The sequence below is a fragment of the Tursiops truncatus genome, chromosome 1 (genome assembly GCF_011762595.2).
Source record: "Tursiops truncatus isolate mTurTru1 chromosome 1, mTurTru1.mat.Y, whole genome shotgun sequence".
In the NCBI taxonomy this organism is placed as follows: Eukaryota; Metazoa; Chordata; class Mammalia; order Artiodactyla; family Delphinidae; genus Tursiops; species Tursiops truncatus.
Genome location: NC_047034.1, coordinates 130603374 through 130626537, shown reverse-complemented (window position 1 = coordinate 130626537; position 23164 = coordinate 130603374). Strand labels below are relative to the sequence as shown.

The 23164-nt window shown below is 32.0% G+C and overlaps 2 protein-coding genes across 13 annotated transcripts in view; one reads left to right on the top strand and one right to left on the bottom strand.

Annotated features, from left to right (window-relative positions):
- The window catches only part of DOCK7 (dedicator of cytokinesis 7), a 212703-nt gene that overhangs the window by 127413 nt on the left and 62126 nt on the right, over window positions 1–23164 (bottom strand). For all 12 annotated transcript variants that reach the window (XR_002173088.3, XR_012324513.1, XM_019919427.3 and 9 more), the window contains 2 exons: window positions 21879–21972; window positions 21035–21197 (listed from right to left, as the gene is read on the bottom strand). Coding sequence is in view for 10 of the 12 variants with exons in the window: in XM_019919427.3 (XP_019774986.1) it covers window positions 21035–21197; window positions 21879–21972 (257 nt within the window). In the remaining 2 variants the exon portion in view is untranslated. The remainder of the gene's footprint in view (window positions 1–21034; window positions 21198–21878; window positions 21973–23164) is intronic.
- On the top strand, window positions 1555–9611 carry ANGPTL3 (angiopoietin like 3). The gene is made up of 7 exons (XM_033865612.2): window positions 1555–2049; window positions 2697–2807; window positions 5348–5462; window positions 6544–6657; window positions 7086–7181; window positions 8788–9054; window positions 9427–9611. Exons 1-7 carry the CDS (start codon window positions 1555–1557, stop codon window positions 9609–9611), a joined length of 1383 nt encoding a protein of 460 aa, XP_033721503.1.

Sequence of the window (23164 nt, the reverse complement as noted above, 5' to 3'; positions counted from 1 at the left end):
ATATACACAACATCACCTTCTTTGGATGAAGACCAGCCTTTGCTGTGGTTGGTAGTGGTTTATTTTGCTTGTCCCATGATCTCTTCCATTCCACATTATTGTACAGTATCCACTTTTCATTGCCCATCACAATGTTTTAAATACGGAACATTTCCATTACATTTCAGTAGAGAAGCACATGCAGAAATACAGTCAAGAAGGTTGTTTTTCACTTAACTTATGTGGAACCCAAACATCAAAGCGATGAACATAACCAAGCCAGTGCAAATGATTTTCAACGCTTGATTTGGATATTTTGAGTATGTCAGCTATCTCCTGTATGGTATAAGGTTGATTGTTCTCAATAATGTCTCGATTTGATCGCTACCAACTTCAACTGGTCTACCCGACAGTGCAGCATCGTCCAGTGAGAAATCTCCAGCACAAAACTTCGCAAACTACTTTTGACATGTTCGATCAGTCACAGCACCTTCTCCATATACTGCACAAGTCTTTTTATGCATTTCAGCTGCATTTTTACCTTTCTTGAAATAATAAAGCATAATATGCCAAAATGTTGCTTTTTCTTCCATCTTCAATATTAAAATGGCTATGCAAAAATTCACCAATTTTGTAAGTCTTTTTTTAAATGCACACTGATATGACAGCTATCACATACAATCTAACAAAATTGTTTTGAATGAAGTTAAAGACAACTAAGCGCTACTAGAGCCATCTTATGGAAAAAAAAGAACAAACCTTTCTTTTGGTCAACCCAATATTTAATTCTGGTTGACCTTAGAAAACCACATAATCTATTGGTCTTACAGTGGGCACACGGAAAAGAGGAGGCTAGAACATAGAGACATAGACTATAACAGAGAAAAAGGATGAAATATATTTTAATGTATGGGATTTTGTGAAAATATACAAATATGATTTAGATAGATTATCTGAAGCAAAAAGATATACTAACAAATAATTACAATGACAAATAATAAGGAATATATAATCATATGTTAGCTTATACAGAGTACCATGGGAATGCAGCATTAACACCACCTGCAGATGTGGAGGAAGGCTTCACAGAGAAGGCATTTTTTTTTTAATCGATCACTGTTTCCAAAAAATCTAAAATACAATTTGGGAAGTGTATACTTAATTCATTAATTTTTCCTCAACTTTAATGATGAATTTATCAGTCAAAAGAATTTGGTATTTACTTGTAAATCTCTTTAAAAATCATGATAAATTAAAATGAGCTTTTAAAAACAGGTAGATCTCATAACACTGAAAGTGCAGTTTATAATACAGCAAAATTAAATACAATAACCATTTTAAATGACCTATTAAATTCTTTGTTCATTTCTTTGACTTCATTTAGCATTGATCTAACTCAATGTGGAAGGTTACATTCATACAAGTTTAAACAGCTTAATGATTAACTATATTCACCTGCCAACCTTACTGTTTATGCGGCAAATAGTGTTATATAGAGAGTTCAGAAGTCTAGGTATGCTTGCAGGAAAAAAAAACGAATTCCAAATCATTTTAAAGTGAATAATTAGGATAAAAATGTACCCTATTAAGCTCTTTCTTTTTATTGCTCCTCTAGTTATTTCTTCCAGAATTGACCAAGATTATTCATCATTTGATTCTGTATCTCCAGAGCCAAAATCAAGATTTGCTATGTTAGATGATGTAAAAATTTTAGCCAATGGCCTACTTCAGTTAGGACATGGTCTTAAAGACTTTGTTCATAAGACTAAGGGCCAAATTAATGACATATTTCAAAAACTCAACATATTTGATCAGTCTTTTTATGACTTATCACTGCAAACCAACGAAATCAAAGAAGAAGAAAAGGAACTTAGAAGAACTACATCCAGACTGCAAGTCAAAAATGAAGAAGTAAAGAACATGTCACTTGAACTCAACTCAAAGCTTGAAAGTCTCCTTGAAGAAAAAATTCTACTTCAACAAAAAGTGAGATACCTGGAGGACCAATTAACCAATTTAATTAAAAATCAACCTGAAATTCAGGAACACCCGGAAATAACTTCACTCAAAGTAAGTATAAAACAAAGAGGGTTCATGATTATGTTTTCAATGTGGATCTTTTTAAAAAAATATTTTAAAACATGCTACTTGAAATACTTTGTTGAACTGTTGAAACACTATATTTTTCTCATGAAAAAAAGACTCCAGGAAATAAATTTTCCCATTATAATTTCAAGTTGGTTTTTGTTTCCCTAACATTATTTATGAAAATAACTAAACTTTGCATTTCAGATGAAAATTACAAGACAGTTAAGCAATGAAATTTAGAACACTAAATTATTATACTATTGCAAATTACTGGAGGCAAGTAAAAAGCTAAAGGAATATAACTTGTATAACTATTCTCCCATCTTTAAAATGTATAAAAGTAATACAGTTAATGGAAACGATATTAAAATATTGGTTTTTTTTCATTTAATTGAAGTAGTTTAAAGTTCAGGAAATCAGATTTTAGAGATGGTACATTTTAAATAAAACACAAAAACTCAAGTATGTACTATGTGAAAGAGGAATACAAGGGAAAAGGTTTGCCAATATCATTTTTCTAATCCAGTATTAGTTTAAAAAATTAGATTGTGATAGTGTTATAGGAAATAAAAAAGTCTAATTTAACAAAAAAGAAAGAAACTTCTAACCAACCTATAATCTATGTCCAGACTTTTGTAGAACAGCAAGATAATAGCATCAAAGATCTTCTTCAGATCGTGGAAGAACAATACAGACAATTAAATCAACAACACAGTCAAATAAAAGAAATTGAAAATCAGGTAAGTCAATATTTTAATAGTATGTCCAATCTTTTACATAAAATTTAGGTTTATGAAAACACTGGACCCTAAAATTATTTAAAATAATTATAGTTGGATAGTGAATAAAAGGATCACCTCAGCATGATCATTAGGTTTGCAGGCTCTGAAGCTAATAAACTACCTGGGGTTGAATTCTGGCTCTAAAACTTTTGTGTGACCTTGAATAAATTACTTAACCCCTTCTCAGTTTCCTAATGTACTCTATGTAGATAATAAAAGAATCTGTCTTACAAGACTGTTGTGAGAAAAAAAGAATTAATTCATGCAAAGTACATCCTCAACATAGCAGCCAAAGAGATTCAGTTAAAATTTAAATTAGACTCTCTCTCTCTTTGTTCAACACCGCACAATGGCTTCCGGTCTCACTCGTAGTGGCCCATAAGACCCAGATGACTCTTAATCATCTCACTGACTTCACCTCCTGTACTCTAGTCATACTGGCTTTTTACTGTTACACAAACACATCAATCAGGCCGCTATCTCAGGGTCTTTGCCCTTGTTGCTCTCTGTCTGGAATGCTCTTCACCCTGGTATCTGCATGGGCCCACTCTTAATCACTTTAGGTCTTTCTCAAATACAAATTTCTCAAAGAAGCCTTCCCAGATAACTTAATCATAAATTATAATCCCCCAGGTGCCACCTATTCTTTTGCTTCTTACCTATTTGGCCTCTTGCCTTACCTCCCAATCCACCTTATACTCTAGACAAACTGGAATATTCACAGTCATGTGTCAGAGCTGGGTCAGAACACAGATGGGCTAACTCCTAGGTCAGTGACCTGTCCTCTACACCATGATCCCATATTCATGTTTAATTCCATTCAATGTGGATATTTATGTACATTCTAATAAACGAACTAGACAAAAACTCAACAAGAAAAAAAAAGAAAGAAAGAAATTATAATCCCCTACACCCATGCTTGAAACCTGCTACCTCCTTCATTACTCTCTTTTCTTCCTTAACACTTACCCCTATTTAACATAATACATATTTGAGTTATTTATCTTGTCTGTCCCTGCACTAGAATGTAAGCTCCATAAGTACAGAAAGTTTCTTCTATTTTTTAAAATTGCTATAGCTCCAAAATATAGAACTCTGTCTGACACATAGTAGGCACTTAATAAATACATGTTAATAAAGGTAATGTCACATTTAGCACAAAGAAGTCAATAAAAACTTACTATGATTAATATTATTATTAGAAGCTATATGTCTAATAATTAAAGTTTAATATCCAACAATATAATTAATCTACAATGTAAATAACTGGCTAGGTGAGCAAGGTAGATACGTGTTTGGAATAAACTATGACAAAATCTAAGATTTCCAATAAACAGTACTATAGTTCAAAAATATTAATTAGTAATAATACTACTAAACAGCTGTTCAAGAGAGTTTCAAAAATAATACAGACCTGAAGAAACTGGTATATTAAAAAAATAGATGCCCAGAACTATAAAACAAATATTACCAATTTCCACCAAACAAACACATTATGTTTCAGTAATTTTATGACTCATAATTTTAGTAGGTTATTTTTGCTAACTGTCTGAAAAGGGGTTTTTGCCAGCTAGTTTTGATTTCCATAATTTCCTTCTTACTATATGCTATTTTTCTAATTCTTTTCCTATATCTTTTATAATGAGTAAATGAACCTGCTCACAAAAGCAAAATGTCACTATTATAAAATAATATACATTCTGTCTAATAATAAAATGTATGAAGAATTCAACAATGAATTCTAAGTTGGAAGAAGCCTTAAATCATCTGACCCAACTTATTCAAATTTAAATTAAGAAACCAAAACTGTAAAGTTAAGTTACTATAAGATCACAGTTACTTAGTAGAAAAGACTAACATCCAGTAAGTGAACTTTACAATGGATCTTTATGCATTATATCCTAGGAAATGCCATTTATGCTGACATCAAAAAACTAACACTAATAACACATTATGTACTCTGCTCTTCTCAACCCATCAATAAGAAAAGCTATCGGTCAATAAACTGCAAACCCAGCACAACAGACAATGCAATATTGAATATATTAAAAGTACACAAATAAAACTGCCTATTTGTTACCTTTACAAATATGATTACATGTCAAAAACTATCAAGAAAGCAGCCTTGTTCAAATTATGTGCTAGGTCTTAAGACCTACAACTGAGAATTATGAAATTTAAAATCTGCCTGTGTCACTGAACAGAATATATATTACATTCATATAAATAAATAGAACATATTAAAATATTCTAAGTAAAGTCTCTGCCTTTGATCTTATTGTTTTCTGATCAATTTCTGTTTTTTGCCTTGTCTTTCTCTATTTTTTTGAACTCTTTATGTGCCTGATTAAATATTTTGAGAACAGCAAGTCTGTATAATATGTATAGCATTGCTTATCCCTCTTAACATCGAAAACAATAACATATTATGAACTCAGATTTCCCCTAATTGTATATTCAGAACCATTTTTTAAAGTAGATTTATATTCTTTTATCAGTTAAGAAGAACTGGTGTTCAAGAATCCACAGAAAATTCTCTTTCTTCTAAACCAAGAGCACCAAGAACTACTCCCTCTCTTCACTTGAATGAAACAAAAAATGTAGAACATGATGGTAAGATAATTTGGTGGGTTTCCTTCTTGAAACTAATATCGTCAAATTGTTCTTCTTTGACATTTCCATCAAAAATCTCTATTCTCAGGGCCTGTTCTAGACTAACTAAAAGAGAATAAAGAGATAAATCCAACAAATATAATGTGTCAACCTAAGTTGGATCCTGGTGATTTTTTTAAACCCTATAAAACATTAAGACAATCAGGGAAATATAAATATAGACTTGATATTAGATAATATAAAATTATTATTAACTTTCTTAGATGTAATGATTATAGTTACATCTAAGTTACATATATATAGTTACATCTAAGTTACATCTATAGTTACATCTTAGTTACATCTAAGATGTAATGATTATAGTATTATAGTTACGTAAGAGAATAATCTCATGTTTAAGAGATGGATGCCAAAATATCTAAGGGGTTAAGGGGCATGATGTTTGCAAATTCCTTTCAAATAGCACAGCAAAATACATATTTGTATGTATTTGTGTTTATAAAGCAAATACAGCAAAATGTTAACAACTGTTGAATACAGATGAAAAGATTATGGCATTCTCTTCAATGTTTCTACTTTCCATAAGAAAAACAAAAAAGAGGGGGAACAAAGTCTCCATTCCTACCCAAGCTTTAAAAAAAGATATAGTTTGAAAACACATTTATTTTTAATGTAATTCATAGAGGAAAAAAGTTCTCTGTTAGTTTCCTCTATGTACGTTCACTCTTTCCTCATGTATCTGTTGACTACCTGCTATGCACCAAGCACTATACTAACATCTCATATGTGGTATTTTATTTATGTTTTTCCTAGATCTAAGGGAAAAAAGTGTTTAAAATTCTAATTTTGCCACTTTTCTTAAAAATAAATCAGTTTGGTAATAACTATTTTGATATTCTTTGTAAAACATGCCATCTAATAAAAACGCTTTAGCATAAAGTACCTTTTCAATAACACATTACTGAAAAAGACTGAAGGCTACAGTCACCACAATTCCATAAAATGTCAAGTAAAATCTCAAGCTCTAAAGATATCATTCTTTATTACTGTATCTTACCTAATAACATTTTGTTGATTCTAGACATTCCTGCTGATTGTACCATCATTTATAATAGAGGCGAACATACAAGTGGCATCTATTCCATTAGACCCAGCAACTCTCAAGTTTTCAACGTCTACTGTGATGTTACATCAGGTAAAACGAGCCTAAGAGAAACTAGACAGTAGCTAGCTCAGGTTACTCACTACCTATTAGTAAGGCTAATCCTGTTATTTTTGTTCTGAATACATATAAAATGAAATATATATATCACAAGTAGTTATACAGATCTAGTACTTATATTTGTCTTGTTTATGTATTTACTCAGGCATTTACTCAATATTCTCCATCTTTTTCTATAAAATAATCTAAAATGACCTTTGTCAATAAGTTTATTAAGACAAATTCATTAGTTGCCCTTCACTTAACTTCTTGGGCTCATAATAAATAATAAAATGTTATTACCATAACAACATTAATAACTACCCTGTACAGCCACCAATTAAAACCAAACAAAAACCGCATTTTGTTACAACTATCAGCATCAGTCTACTGAAAATAAACAATCTGTTCATTATATTCAGGTAGTTCATGGACATTAATTCAACACCGAATAGATGGATCACAAAACTTCAATGAAACTTGGGAAAACTACAAATATGGTTTTGGGAGGCTTGACGGTAAGCTGACTTCATTCACTGGTTAACTTAAAAATATTTATTAAGAGCCTATTACAGACTGGGCATTAGAAATACAATGCATGAGGAACACTCCCAGCCTTCAAATAAATTATTAACAAATAACTACACATTTGTAAGTACTGAACTTATTACAAGTGTCTTTATTTGAATTATACTTTTCACAATTACATGTCTGTTCTATGTATACTTATCACAATTTAATTGGATGGCTTCTAATTATCATAATTATAATTATCAAAGATAAATTTGATTAAGGGCTAAGTGCTTCAAATAAGTGCTAAACGCTATGAATGGCCTACAAAGAAAACCATCCTTATCACTGGTCATTCTACTTTCTTATTAACATTTTAGATATTAACTATTTGAAAGTTGGAAGGCACAAGGAAGCTGTCAGATGTACAGTACAAAATGTTTAGATTTCAATTATTTAAATATGATAAATGTATACTATACAATGTGTGGTTTAAAATAAATTTAGTTTAATTCAATGTAAATGATTATATTTTGATCACAAAATAAGGTAAAAAACAAAATAAGCAAAATAAAAATAAATGACACAGGTTTAAAATCCAAAAAGCACATTATAAAAATCCATGAGTGATGTACATGTACTCATTAATAAAGTGGATAACATCCATTATTATATCGAATTTTTAAACATTCAGTACTACTTGATCATTTAAACAATTCTGTATTCAAACTACCAGTTAAATCCCTAACTAAAAGGTAGAATGAGTGATACGTTTTGTAGCTCCAAATCTTCTTCTGAGAGAATCTAGAGTACTCACTTATTTCTACAAGAAAGTAAGCCATTTGTATTTTGCAATTCTTAAAATGAAATCTACAAATTCAACAGCAGTAAGGAAATTTTGACTTTTTTTCCTTAAATGCTTTAATAAAAGGGATAATTAAAGAGAGTAATTGTGATAATCAGAGATATCTATTTGTATTTACAATATGTTATATTTTTAATTCCAAATAAAATTTTTTAATTATAGAGAAAAGTTATTAAAAATTATGCTTTTTAATTTAAAGTGTTTTTTTTAATTTATTTCCTTCTTTTTCTACAAAGAAAACATATATATCAAGCAAATGTCAAAGGCCAAAATTATATTTGAGGAAAATTACATTATTATACAAGTCTCTGGAAATACTTAACAAATCTCTTGATAGTATATTCATATTAATAAACAGCTGACAGTAAAGCCAGTACATATAAGGACCCAGAAGTTAGATAATATTTTACCAATGACTAGCCCTAAAAGTACTTATAATAGTCTAACACGTTTCACCTGTGAAATATGCCTGATAATATCCATTTTAGAAAGGATAATCAGACTTTAGGTAGGCCTATTACTATTTTAACACTTGTTGTATTTTAACACCTATTACTATTTTAACATAACTATCTTCAATAAAATTGTTTTAAAAAGAAATATTTTACGAGACTGTAAAATAACCAAGGGATTCAAGACTAAAACATCTAATCTACTTACACCAAAGAAAAAAGAACACTCTCAAAAAAAATAGTTGCTGCCTAATCTGCAGTTAACAATCCACAGATTTTTACAACTTTTCTTTTCAGGAGAATTTTGGTTGGGTCTAGAGAAGATATACTCCCTAGTAAAGCAATCTAAATATATCTTACGAATTGAGCTAGAAGATTGGAAAGACAACAAGCATTATATTGAATATTCTTTTCACTTGGGAGATCATGAAACCAACTATACACTACATCTAGTTGAGATTGCTGGCAATGTCCCCAACGCACTCCCGGAACACAAAGATTTGACGTTTTCTACTTGGGATCACAAAGCAAAAGGACACTTCAATTGTCCAGAAAGTAATTCAGGTAACCTGTTCCTAATATAAATACTTTATTTTCAAAGTTTCAAAATATCTTCCCAAAGTAATAGATAATATCTTTCAATGTCAGACAACTCTTTAAAATCTGAATCCAATATAAACATTTTCTCTATAGGTAAACGTCTCAACGTAAGTGTTAACTTGATTCTAGTTTGAGTACGTATTTTACCTCTAACCTTTCTCAGATATTTTATTTTTGGTCAGGTATATGAGACTTGTATAAATTCTTTTAAATTGGAATATATGTATACAACACTGTTATATTTATAAGAAATGAAGATATACTCACTGGAGAAATATAATAACAGTAACTACGTATGAGCTTGTATCTATTAAACTGCGTATCTATCCTTTTTAGGAGGTTGGTGGTGCCATGATGTATGTGGGGAAAACAACCTAAATGGTAAATATAACAAGCCAAAAGCAAAGACTAAGCCAGAGAGGAGAAGAGGAATATGCTGGAAGTCTCAAAATGGAAGGTTATACTCTATCAAATCAACCAAAATGTTGATCCGCCCAACAGATTCAGAAAATTCTGAATGAACTGAGGCAATTTAAAAAGCCAATAAATTAAACATTAAACTCATCCGAAATTACTGTGGTTTAAAAATCTGGTATTAAATCCCTAATAGAAGGCTTTAGAAATAAATTCTTTATATTAAAGACACTACCAACTTAATATTAAACATATCATCACATCACCTCAAAGAACACCATTTACCTTTCTCAATCAAAATTCTTATGATCATTTATTCATATATTTTGTGATGTGCGAATCAATTTTAGATGGTCACAATCTGAATTGTAACCAATGGGTGAATTTTCAAATAACCTTTCTAAATAAAAAACTTACAAAGCGACTTTTATTTTCAAAGTCATCATGTGAGCTAATTTTACAACTTCCTCAGTTTAAAAACTACTTTTCTTGCTAAAATTCTAAACTTGAATAACTATAAAGGACTAATAATTGTACATTTCTTAAATGCTGTAATATTAATTTCAAAACTAAAATTCAGTCAGTTCAGAGTACATGTGAAAATCGATAATATGAATCTTAAAACCGATACTTCATTTTGCTACAAAATAATCTGGAGTAAATGTTTGGTATGCTTTGTTTATGAAGCCAAATGAAGCAGGATGAAATACTGTACTGAAATAGATTCACAGTTTTATATACAGTAGATCATAACTGCTAAGTCATATTGACTTTAAATATCAAGTACTGCTGTAGCTTAACTTGTTTGTTAACTTATCTGTACTGTATACATATTTTAACACTTAATATTGTGAAAACAAATAATTTTAAAGGAATCTTGTCAGAATACAATAAGAATGAATGTATTGGTGGCATCAAGTTAAAGTTTTATCATTTATTCCCCCTGAACACAGGGTGAGTCTAATACTTATGTGTAGGTTTTCAAACAATTAAGAATCCTAACAAGTAACTAAATGTTTAAATAGTCTGAGAGATGTTCATGTATGTTTCCAAATTCAATAAAGACTCAGTCCCCTAAATTATAGAAATTTTAATTCTTGTAGCTTTTTTTTTTGGCTGTGCCACAGCATGCGGAATCTTAGTTCCCCGACCAGGCATCAAACCCGTGCCCTCTGCAGTGGAGGCATGGAGTCAGGGAAGTCCAATTCTTGCAGTTTTTATTGACATCCAAGAGAAGTATGATTATGTTATTTCTAATTTAAATAATTTAAATTCTAAATCCTCAAGAATTATTAGAGGATATTTTGACCATAGTATCACTTGTCAGTATTTATTTTTAAATATGTTTTTAAAGAAACTACCAAGGAGAAATAAAGTCTTGAATTAAATCCAATTTTTAAAGGTTAGTGCCCAAGCTATACAGTGACTCACATTAGTCAATAAATATTCAGCATTCTGTATGTTAAATTATCCAATATATGTCATATATATTTTTACTGTATGACACATGCAAATATGGATGATCTACGTGGATCCTACATAAATATTTTGTTCCAAAAAATACAAAAGAATAAAGGCAAGAGTAGGTTTTCTTTTTTTCAGAACCACATTCAAGCTGTCCAAATTGACTTTTTAGAGCGAGAATGCCAAAATGGCTTAAAATAGGAAGCTTTCAAATGCAAAATAATGCATTATTTAATATACCAATTTTTGTCTCTGTTTTCCAATTTTTTATAATTCTCACACAATATGTTTCATTTTGTTCCATTTAGGAACATTAAGTGAGTTTTTTTCTGTATATAAAGCTCAGATTGAGAGAGAATTCTGGTAGAGAAAGAAAAAGGATTTTTTTTCTTTATGGTTCACAAAATTGTGTCCTTCTGTCCTCACTAGTCTGCCAAAAGTGTTCTAATTGTACCACTAACACAACTGTCAAATCTAGTGACCTCTTAGACCACATTCTCTTTGGTTTCTCTACTACTTACTAATAACAATATTCTTTTCTCAAACTTGACCTTCAGTTTGCTTCCACAATACTACTATACTCTCCAAGGATTATCTCCAACTTGAACCCATCTTTAAAGCCCTAATCCATCCTAGTCTTAAGCATTGTTGACCAATGGACAATATTCAGTCATCTCTTCTACTCTGACCCTCAGAAATTCTATCTACTCTCATGGACTCATCTTTTTCCATGAATAAAGTTCCCAAATCTACATATTACTCCCAGATCTCTCTCCAGTTCCCCTTCTTCCATTGCCTACCTGACATTTCTCCTTTTGATATCCTATAGCCTCTTCAAACTCAATTTATCAAATAACAAATTCATCAATACCTTACAGCCTGCTGGTTCTCCCTTTTACCTTTTCACACTCTCATTTCTTTTTTTTTTTACATCTTTATTGGAGTATAATTGCTTTACAATGGTGTGTTAGTTTCTGCTTTATAACAAAGTGAATCAGTTATACATATACATATGTTCCCATATCTCTTCCCTCTTGCGTCTCCCTCCCTCCCACCCTCCCTATCCCATCCCTCCAGCTGGTCACAAAGCACTGAGCTGATCTCCCTGTGCTATGCGGCTGCTTCCCACTAGCTATCTACCTTACTTTGGTAGTGTATATATATGTCCATGCCTTATTTCTTTATATATATTAATGGCACTACCATGCTTCCACTCATAAAAGCTTAGAACCCAGGAGGCATCTTTGGCTTTGCAATTAACTTTGTGTACCACCTCTCCTCTACCATGACTTGCATATCTCATTTAGCTGTGCCCTCACAAGAATGTGTACCCCAATTACAAGAGCATAAGCCTACAAAGCAAAATCGAAATCTCTTCCAGGTGTTCAAGGATTTCTATAATCTGACGTCAAAATACTTCTTTAACCATTTCCTGCCCAACACAAACCCTCAGATCTAATTAAAATTATTCACTTTGAAACATCCCCTGTATACTTTCCTAATGCCATTCCATTTTCCTAGAATACCTCTCCACACCTTTCTGCTTGGCTAGATGCTATTTATACTTCAGGGTAGCACAGAGGATCTCACTTATTCCACAAATACCCTAGTAAATGGAGGTCCTTCCTCTGAAACCTTGCAGCATTACTGTCTGGACCCCTTCAATTGGCACTTTACAAGTGAAGACAAGACAGAAAAATAAATCTGGCAAATCATAACACGAAAAATAGTGAAAAATAGTAATAAAAACCCCAACAGCACCAAAGATAGTCAATCTACTTGATTTTAGTGAATTCCTACAGAATTTCTATACCAAGAGTTTACTCTGAACTAGTGTGAATTTTACTGAGAGAAAGTATATACATTTCTCATGTAGGAGTTACCTACTGTAGTATAATCTATTTAAATCCTGCCATCCTAGAATCAGCATGTTTTCACGCTTGTATCTTTTCTTCCTAATAACTCATGGAAATCAATTAACTCATTCATTAATCAAAAATGTATTCATTAATCAGTATTTGAGTATCTACTATTTACCTCCTTATAAAACCTATTCCAAATATGTATTGTTACATATTCCACATTCTGTTATAGAATAATCAAATGTCCTTTTGTTTTTCTCCCGTAACTAACAACCACAAACATTGCACTTATGCATGTACTACAAAGTGATCAAATGCTGGCCCTTTTATCAAAGTCCAAAGCGTTTTCATGGCAAATCAAATAGGGCAAAATTACTCAATTGGTGTGAAATGAGCAGTTCAAGGTCATGAAAATAGGATTAACAATCCCCCTAATAAGCCTTTATAAAATGAGGTTTCAATGACATTTTAGAAAATATAAAATCAGAGATTCCACCTCAAACATAAAAACTGTTTTCCTAAATTCATATGTTTAATCCCAAGAACAATCATACATCTAACAAAATGATTACATTTATTTGACAAAGCAATAACCTGTATCTTTAAAGATGTAAGGCTCTGTTTATCTTCAAATAAGCAACTAAGCCTCAGTTTCCATATCCCATATATATGGGAATAATAATAACTTTGTCAAATCTACTTCATGGACCTGTAATTATCAAGTAAAATACTGTATTTGAATGGCTGTATGAACTACAAAGTTCTAAACAAATGTATATACTTGCAAAAACTGGATCTTGGGTATCACTATTCACATCTCTTTAAGTAAATACTCTGTACAAATGCTTCTTAACAGAAAATACTCTAACTCTCAGGACAGGGGAACAAAAGTGCTCTCCTCACATTCTGCTGCTGTTTCTGGAATTTTACTCCTTCCCTTGGAGTCTGAGATAACACTCCACCATGTTCAAGCCTCTAGTTAAAAACTCCTGGGTGGCTATGTTAAAATGTTAGAGAACAGACAGACCTCTCAAATCAAGAATTTTTGTAGTTAAAATAAACTAGGACCAATTAAATAGTATAAAAACCAGAGTGCTATATCTAGGGCAAAACCAAAACAGTGGAGTATGGCAATAGTTTGTGACATCTATGAAAACTAAAAATAAAAACAAAGACCAATACTCTCTAAAGCAGAGAACCGAAAACTTGAATGGAAAAAAAAATACTCCTTAATTTTCACTGAAATTTACACTTCCTCAAATTTTGAATGCAGGAAACTAACTATACCAGTATTAGCAATACATGAGACTTTGTCATTAATAGAAATCATACATGACTTTATATCACAACTATTGCAGGCATCTTAAAACACTGTTCACGCTTATTACTACCTAGAGAATATGGTAGTTTTTAGACCTGCAGCTAAATCTTGTTATTTAATTCATTAATAAAGAAACATATCACAACTTAAAATCTTGATAATTGTTATTTAATATAATTGATTTCCTATTTCATTTTATACATTCAGAAAGATTATTCCCAAACAAGAATCAAAGGATTCATAAGACTGCCAAATGGTATTAAGAACCCCAACTCTGAAGGGAGACCTACCATCATATGATAACCTAGTTTAGGAAACATGAATTACATGGCTCTCATGTCATAATATAAGTAGTATAGTCTTCCCTTGGTATCCAAGGGGAGTGGTTTCAGGACCACTGAGGACACCAAAATCCGTGGATGCTCAAGTACCTTATATAAAATGGTTAAGTGTTTGCATATAACCTATGCACATCCTCCCGCATATTTTAAATCATCTCTAGATTACTTTTAATACTTAATACAATGTAAACACTATGTGAATAGTTGCCAGAGCACAGCAAATTCAAGTTTTACTTTTTAGATCTTTCTGGAATTTATTTTTCCAAATATTTTCAATCTTCAGTTGTTTGAATCTGCAGATGTGGAACCTGCTAATATGAAGGGCCAACTGTACACATTTATTTTGATTGACCAAGCTATTCCTAGAAACAGAATTTTAGGGAAAAAATTCAATCACTATACAATAAACTTATTAAACTACCCAGGAGAAAACGGATACAGGGTAAAATTATAAAGCAATAATAAAACATTTCAAATGTTATTGTGGCTAATTTTTTTTAAGTCCTTATCTGTTAGAAATACATAACTGAAGGACTGACTGGTGAAATGATATGATGACTAGGCTTCATTTTAAAGTATTACAGAAAAAAAAGGAACAGGTAATAGATGAAATAAGAATGACAATGGAGGTTAATTGTACTATTCTATATACTTTTGTGTATGTTCGTAATTTTCCACTATAAAAAGTTTAAAACTATAATCAGGTTAATGTCACAGATAATATAGATTTACTAAGGATTACTGAGAGATGAATGGGGGTGTATTACTAACTGCTAACTAAGGTCCAGATCAAAATGAACCACATCCTTTCATTTTGTTTCTCAGTGTCACCAAGTCTGAACCACTGTATTCATTCTTATATTCTTGGTAACAGCATATTTGCTGGATACGGTCTTTCTACGAAATGGAAGAAGAACAAAGATATGAAAGTTCAATAGGTGATTACAACTAAGGCTATTTGGGGGAAAGAAACTAACTCTTAATAGTTTCACCAAGAATATCGTGCTCTACGACATATCTCTTAAAAACTGGATGTCAATAAAACACACGGGCATTTGCTCAATTAGATGTACCATGATCTTTTAACTCAAGTGCAACAGTGGTCATCAAGTACAAATTTGGAACATGAGTAGCATTACACACAATCTACTACCTAACTTTCAAGTGATTTCAGATATTCAACCAAAAAATTTTTTTTCCATGAGTAAGAAAGTTTTTTATTTGATTATCTTAATGTAACAACTGCACTAGCATTTCTTCTATGATAGAGTGATAAGTATTTTCTTGATAAAGCAAGCAATTGATATAAATTATCTCCACTTGTTTTGCACAATAAGAAATATGTTATTCAGTTCCTAATTGCTAAAAACTACCATGTAGGGCTTCCCTGGTGGTGCAGTGGTTGAGAGTCCACCTGCCGATGCAGGGGACATGGGTTCGTGCCCCGGTCCAGGAAGATCCCACATGCCACAGAGCGGCTAGGCCCGTGAGCCATGGCCGCTGACTCTGCGCGTCCGGAGCCTGTGCTCTGCAACGGGAGAGGCCACAACAGTGAGAGGCCCGCGTACCGCAAAAAAAAAAAAAAAAAAACTACCATGTATCTGTGCATCCTCATTTACCGCTATAGAGGATTTGAACAGACCAAGTCCCTTCTGTTGTTAACACTTTAAAAGAATAAGTGAACAACCACATGTGGTGGGGAAAAAAAAGACAGACTTTACTTGAATGTGAAAATCTCTAACTTTAGGTATAGCTTAGTAAAGATTTTTTTAAAAAAACCTCTTTGAGAAAGAGGGAAGAGATATGGGAATATATGTATATGTATAGCTGATTCACTTTGTTATAAAGCAGAAACCGACACACCATTGTAAAGCAATTATACTCCAATAAAGATGTTAAAAAAAATTCATGTGTAGAGGAAAAGTAAATGGTTCTTTTGAAATAAAATATTACAACGTTAAAAAAAAGAGAGAAATCTCAATAATATCTTTAAAAGCATATTTTAATGTAAAACATAAAAAATTAAACTAAAAAATGTATTTTTTACATACATATCTTTTTAGATAGCTTTTTCTAAATTATTTGATAACTATAAAAATCGGAAGCAATAGGTGTTAAGTAATAGGAGATCTGCCACTTTCAGAATACAGTTCTCCCTACGATTTCTCACTTGTCAAATGTTTGCATCAGTCACATCCATTCATTCTCCCTCTACTCAGACGATAATTTTTTTTATCTTTTTTATCCCTTGAAACCCTTTAAAGTACACTCACGTTTACTACTAAAAATAAATACAATGTGCAAATACTTTCTTAAAACTCACACTAAAAATGCTTAAATTTCTGGTTTTTTCAGATACAAATTTGAACCCTACAGTATGTCAGCTCTGTCATCTATAAAACAGGGATAATTGTATTGGCTCTGTGCAAGCTGCTGTGCAGAGTTAATGACATAATGGCTATATATAAACTAAAAGTAGTCTTATAGGGCTTCCCTGGTGGTCCAGTGGTTAAGACTCCGTGCTTCCACTGCAGGGGGTGCATGTTCAATCCCTGGTTAGGGCAATGAGATCCAGCCAAAAAAAACCAAAAAAACCCTCACACTAAAATTGCTTAAATTTCTGTTTCATTCAGATATAATTTTGAACCCTGTGGAATGTCAGCTTTGTCATCTATAAAACAGGGATAATTGCATTGGCTCTGTGCAGGCTGCTGTGCAGAGTTAAAGAGATAATGGCTATATATAAACTAAAAGGAGTCCTTGTGTCAACTTTACTTTCTTTTTTAAACATTATTCAATGGGAAAATGTACACATATAGATTGCATAATTCCTACTAACATGTATTACCAGAAATCACTGCTTACCTTGAAACATACCTTGAAACATGCCTCAGAAGGTAGAAAGAATTCAAACTCAGCTAGAAGAGTATTATTGTGATCCAATACAACAATTCAGTCAACAAATATTTATGGAAATTTATGTAAAATTTTATGATATCTGTGTGTCAGCTGATATCTGCTGAGTATATCTCCTTCTGTCATTCTAAAATTATTTCTACCTATGCTAGATTTTCTAGATAAATGAAAGGTTTTTTTAAAATTATAAATTCCTAAAAAATATTAGCTGCCTGAGACTAAAATTTTTTCACAGTTCTAAGTAGAATAAGCAACCTATATGATTTGGTATTCAGGTCTCACTGGACATTGAAGGCCCAAGTAATAATACAAAAAAGGCCACTAGTGACTTTGATAACCTTCCTTTTTAAAATCATTCTCGGGCTTCCCTGGTGGCGCAGTGGTTGAGAGTCCGCCTGCCGATGCAGGGGATACGGGTTCGTGCCCTGGTCCGGGAAGATCCCACATGCCGCCAAGAGGCTGGGCCCGTGAGCCACGGCTGCTGAGCCTGCGCGTCCAGAGCCTGTGCTCCGCAACGGGAGAGGCCACAACAGTGAGAGGGACGCGTACCGCAAAAAAAAAAAAAAAAATCATTCTCTTAGCCAATTATACCCCAAAAGCCCAGTATCCTTAAGCTTTCAAACCAATCTCTCTCAAGTTGTGTAACGATTGGGTAAATGTAATGTAATAAAGCCAATGATAATAATAATGACTAACTTCTATCAAGCATATAATATGTGCAGGTACTTTCCTACACCCTAATCCAGGAAGATACTAAAGGCTCTCAGTATAATGAGTAAACCAAGAAAGAAAAAAACATATAGGAGATAAGAACTCCATTGCAAAAGAAATGCAAACAGAATTTCTAGGAAAACGGTGAATAGGCTCTAAGATGACAACTGTACAGTAAGGCTAGTGAGCCTAGAAAACTTCCCCTGCTATACTAACTTATAATTTAGTTGCAAAGGGACCAAGGAAGGTGCAAGAAAGGAAATAATTGATAATATGAAGCTTTACAGAGCTGACAAGTATATTTTTTTTCTGGATTTATGCAAGTATATGTATTTTTTTAAGGAGGAGATATCAGGGTTAAATCTTGAAAAAGAATCAAGAAATAGCAGCATGAACATGCTATTTAGAAACAAAGAGTAAAATACCAAAAGAAGGATCAAAAAGAGTTACTAGTGAGTGACAATAAAGATTAGACATCAGCATAGGGAAAAGTTGGTAGGAATAAGATGAAGGACCTCTGTTTTTAATTTTAAGCCTTATGGAACTATGTGAACTTTAAGTATGTTCATATAATTTGTTTAAAAAATATAAATATGTAAATAAATAACAAAGGTAAGTAGGAAAATGAAAGGAAAGACCCCTCATAGTCCCCAGTTCCATTTTCCCTGTCTCTGAAATAATCCAAGCAGAGGAAAGACAGATAAACACAAGTTAGGAATGTTCTAGATGAGATTCCTGTACTAGATAAGAGAGAGAGTTGATAACCTCTGAATTGTTCAATACAAACCTTGGATCACTTCTTTATTCCATGTCCTTTTAAATAGTTATATATATAATTTATAGGAGAATACTTATATTACCTGTTTCTTTTGAAAAAGCAGTATATATTTTCTTCAGCCTATCTTCCAGGAATTTTACTCACACTATGTGCCAATCACGTGTAATGCTTTGCGCTCTGTACCCTCACAAGAGAAGACAGGTATTATCATCTCACATTTTATTAATAAAACTGAGTGCCAATAAATTGGTAACTTAAAACAAGTTACTTAAACAATGAACAGTGGAGTCAGAAGTCACACCCATATCTGCATGACTCTAAATTCCATTCATACCACTGTACAATGTCTTATTTCTTAACTCACTGAGTAAGTATTTACTGTGTGCTCTCCATGTGCTTGTACACTATTCTATATGCTGGAGATAAAGTGGTAAACAAAACAGACAAGTCCCTGCCCTTTACAGTAATTACATTCTAATGAGAAAGACAAAAAATGACCATATAACTACATATTACAGTGCCAGATAATGATAAATACAAGGAAGGTTAAAAAGCTAGAGTAGGGAAGCAGCAGATCTTTTTAGTTAGGGTGACGAGAATGTCCTGTAAGCAGATACATGTCTGAATAAGGAATCAAGTCATGTGACTATCTGGGGAAAAACATAATAGGCAAAGAGAAGAAAAAAAAATCAAAAAATCTTAGGCAGAATTTTGTTTGTTCAAGGATGAACAAAAAGGCCACTGAGGCTAAAATGAGCAAGACAGAGATTAGTAAGATATGACGTTAGAGAAAGGCAGAAGCCAGATCATACAGTCTTATAGACTACAGTAAAAAAATTCATTCTGGTTCTGCTTATAATAGAAGCCACTGGAGGGCTTTAGGCAGTGGAATAAATGATCTGATTTATATCTTTTAAAAATCTCTCTGACTACAACGCTGAGAATTGACTGAGGCAGGGGTAGAAATAAGATCAAATTTTAAAAGGTACACAAAATTCGAGATCAGCGGCTGTCCAATATTCTAGCCTCTAGGCCCATCTGACTATTGAGCATTTGAAATGTGGCCCATCTGAACTGAGATGTGCTTTAAGTGTAAAATACGCACCAGACTTTGAAGATTTTTAGTAGGAGTGGAAGAAAAGTAAAAGAATTTTTTACATTTATTACATGTTAAAATACTATTTTAGATATATTGGGTTGAATAACATGATTAATTTCACTTGTTTCTATTTTTTTTAACGTAGCAACTATAAAATTTTACATTACAAATGTGGTTCCCATTATATTTCTATTTGACAGTGCTGATCTGGATGGTAACTTGACTAGAATTTTAAAGGTGGAGGAGGTACAAAGTATTGGATTTGGGATTCATTTTGAAGCAGAGCCTACAAAACTTCGTGGAGGAGTAAATGTGAGGAATAACAAAAGGAGAGAAATCATTTTGATTCCAAAACTTTTGGCCTCAGGAACTGGGTAAACGGTGGTGAAATACATTAAGATGGGGAAGTCTAGGCAGAAACTTATGTCTGAGCGGCCCTGTTGGGTATCCCAATAGACATGTCAAGTCATGGTCTCAGCATTCACAAATAAAGGTAGCTTCATTCATAAAGAGTATATCTAAATGGTACCCCTGGAGTTATCCAGGTTCAGCCTAAAAGCCTATCCAATAACCTTGTGTCAAGTATTCTCTGAGTAATGTAGAATCACCAAATATTGTTTATTGTTAGAACATAGTGCAGGCACATACATATGATTGATGTGTAATGCTAGATTCTGCTAATAAGAACACATGAGGAAATACAGTAACTAGGAGTTCAAATGTTTTAACGTAACAACCCACAATTCAAATGCTAGCTCCAACACAGTAAAGTATAACCTCTTTATCCCTCAGTTTACTCACTTCTAAAATGAAGGTAATACCTACCTCAAGCTATGAACATTAAATAAGATAATGTATGTAAGGTAACTAACATTATACCTCTTGCACAGCAATAGCTTAATACATTACAGCTATTAATAAAATCATGAAGAAATGGAATAACAAAGCTACAAAAGATTTTTGAAGAGTTTCACTCTCTATTAATATTAGAATATATAGTATCTTATTTCAGAATTCTCCAAAATTAAAATGTGCTACCTGTAAGTAGTGTTTGGAACATAGACATCCCTTGCAGGAAACTCCAAAATTTCTCTGGTAGGTCTAACTCTACTGTCAGGGTAAAGCTTCACTTGAAGCAGCTCTGGTGTTAGGCAATAATGGGGATTTTCAGGTGCAGGAGAAATGTCTATCTTCAGCTGAGCTGCATATAAAAATACATCATAAAAACAATGTAAACATAATAAATAACAACTTCACACTAAAAGTATTTTTGGAAGGATTTAGATCCTATTTTTGCAAGAAGTCTGGGAAGAAACCAAAATTGCTATCATCTCAGACCTCTAAATTATTTTGTCTTATCAAGTCTCAAACTTACAAATTACTAATACAGACATAAAGACATAAAATAATAAATGCTTACTGAATGAATGAATGGAAAGGAAGAAGAGGGCGAAAAAGAAGAAAAAAACCAGAGGGATCTAGTATAGAAACAAGCCAACATTTTGAAGATTAAATGATTTACTTTAAATTTGGTAGATTTCAAAATAGTTTTACTCTGGAATGGTTTGCTCTGATCATAATATGAATCTACTTCTGAACATCTACCATTACATGTATTTTTTTCCCTCTAGAAAATAATTTTAAGCCACAATATTATTCATCATTCTCATTTCCGTACTCAAATTATAAAAGGTACTGAATCCTGCATCCAAACTGTTAGACTACATGAGAGCAGAATAATGAAATGAAGAAGGCTGACAGGTATTGAGCACAGAAACACATATGGGCTAGATAACTGAAAAAAGGAATAGATAATTATAAAAAATACAATTATTAATGATGATAATAGTTGTCATCACATTTACACAAAATCTTAAAATACCTGTAATAGGTCTTAGTCGCCGTAAAACAGAAGATGGCCTTCTCATATCAGCAAGGAATTTGTACAGATCTTCATCACTTAAGCGATCTCCTTCCTGATTTTAAAAATAGAGGAAAAAGTATTAGATTTTAACAATACAGTACATTGAAAATAAGTTTATATTGCCTATTAATAATCCTGCCCTTCTTCCTTCATTTCAGTCTGAATGAAAAGTAAAATTAAATTAATATAATTATGATTAAAAATAAATATGCTAACCTATTTTCTTTCTTCTTGCTTTCAAATTGTATTAAGAGCTATAATATTCTATCTATTTTTAAATTTTATAGATTTATTTACAGCCCATTATCTGTGTTTATAAGGGGTTACAGGGCACTCTAAAATATAGAAAAAATGATGCAAGTTAGAGGGAGATAAAGAGAAGAAAACAAGAATATAGACAGAAAACAGACATATATATGTACGTGTGTGTTTGTGTGTATATATATATATATATATATATATATATATATATATATATGACACTCATAAATTTGTTACACTTGAATTTTCATTTGTCTTTTCAACTTTATATCACCAAATTTCTTAAATGCAAAATATAGAGCATTGGCTACATTTGAAAAAGAAAAGAAAGAAGTAACAACAAAAAACTACTCTCAAAAAAAACAAGACAACTATCCTGATAATAAGACCAGAAATAAAACTCTAAAAAGACCTCAATCAATGGGGAAAAGAGACAAAAAAACCGAACCATGTCCAATTAACAAAGAATTCTCAATTTAAAGTAATATTTTTTCTTACAGTTAAAATAGGTAGAGATTGATTTTATTCTTTTATTCAAAAGTCTTTACATTTTATTAATCCAAACCTCCTGCATTTGACATCTTATTATTTTTAATGCATAATTCATATACTGTCTTTTTATCCTATTTGGTAATAAACATATTTAAGCCTCCTTTATCACTGTGAGCTCACCTTGAGCCAGATCTCATTTGCTCACAATTGTATTCTAAACAGGATACAGAACTGATCTTCTTTTATGCCATTATTTTAAAAAGTGATTTTTATTTTCTAAGTAGTTGGAGATTTTTGTCAATACTTTTATAAATGGTTTTTAGTTTTACTGAGTTATAGTTAGAGAATCTGACTTCAAGAAGATTTTTTCAGTGACCTAAATATACAATTAATTATTGTAAATGTTCCATCAGTTACTAAAAGAGCATATTCTCTCCTTTTGAGTACAGAAATGAATACAGATTTTCAAATGGTCCTTATTTAGAATACAT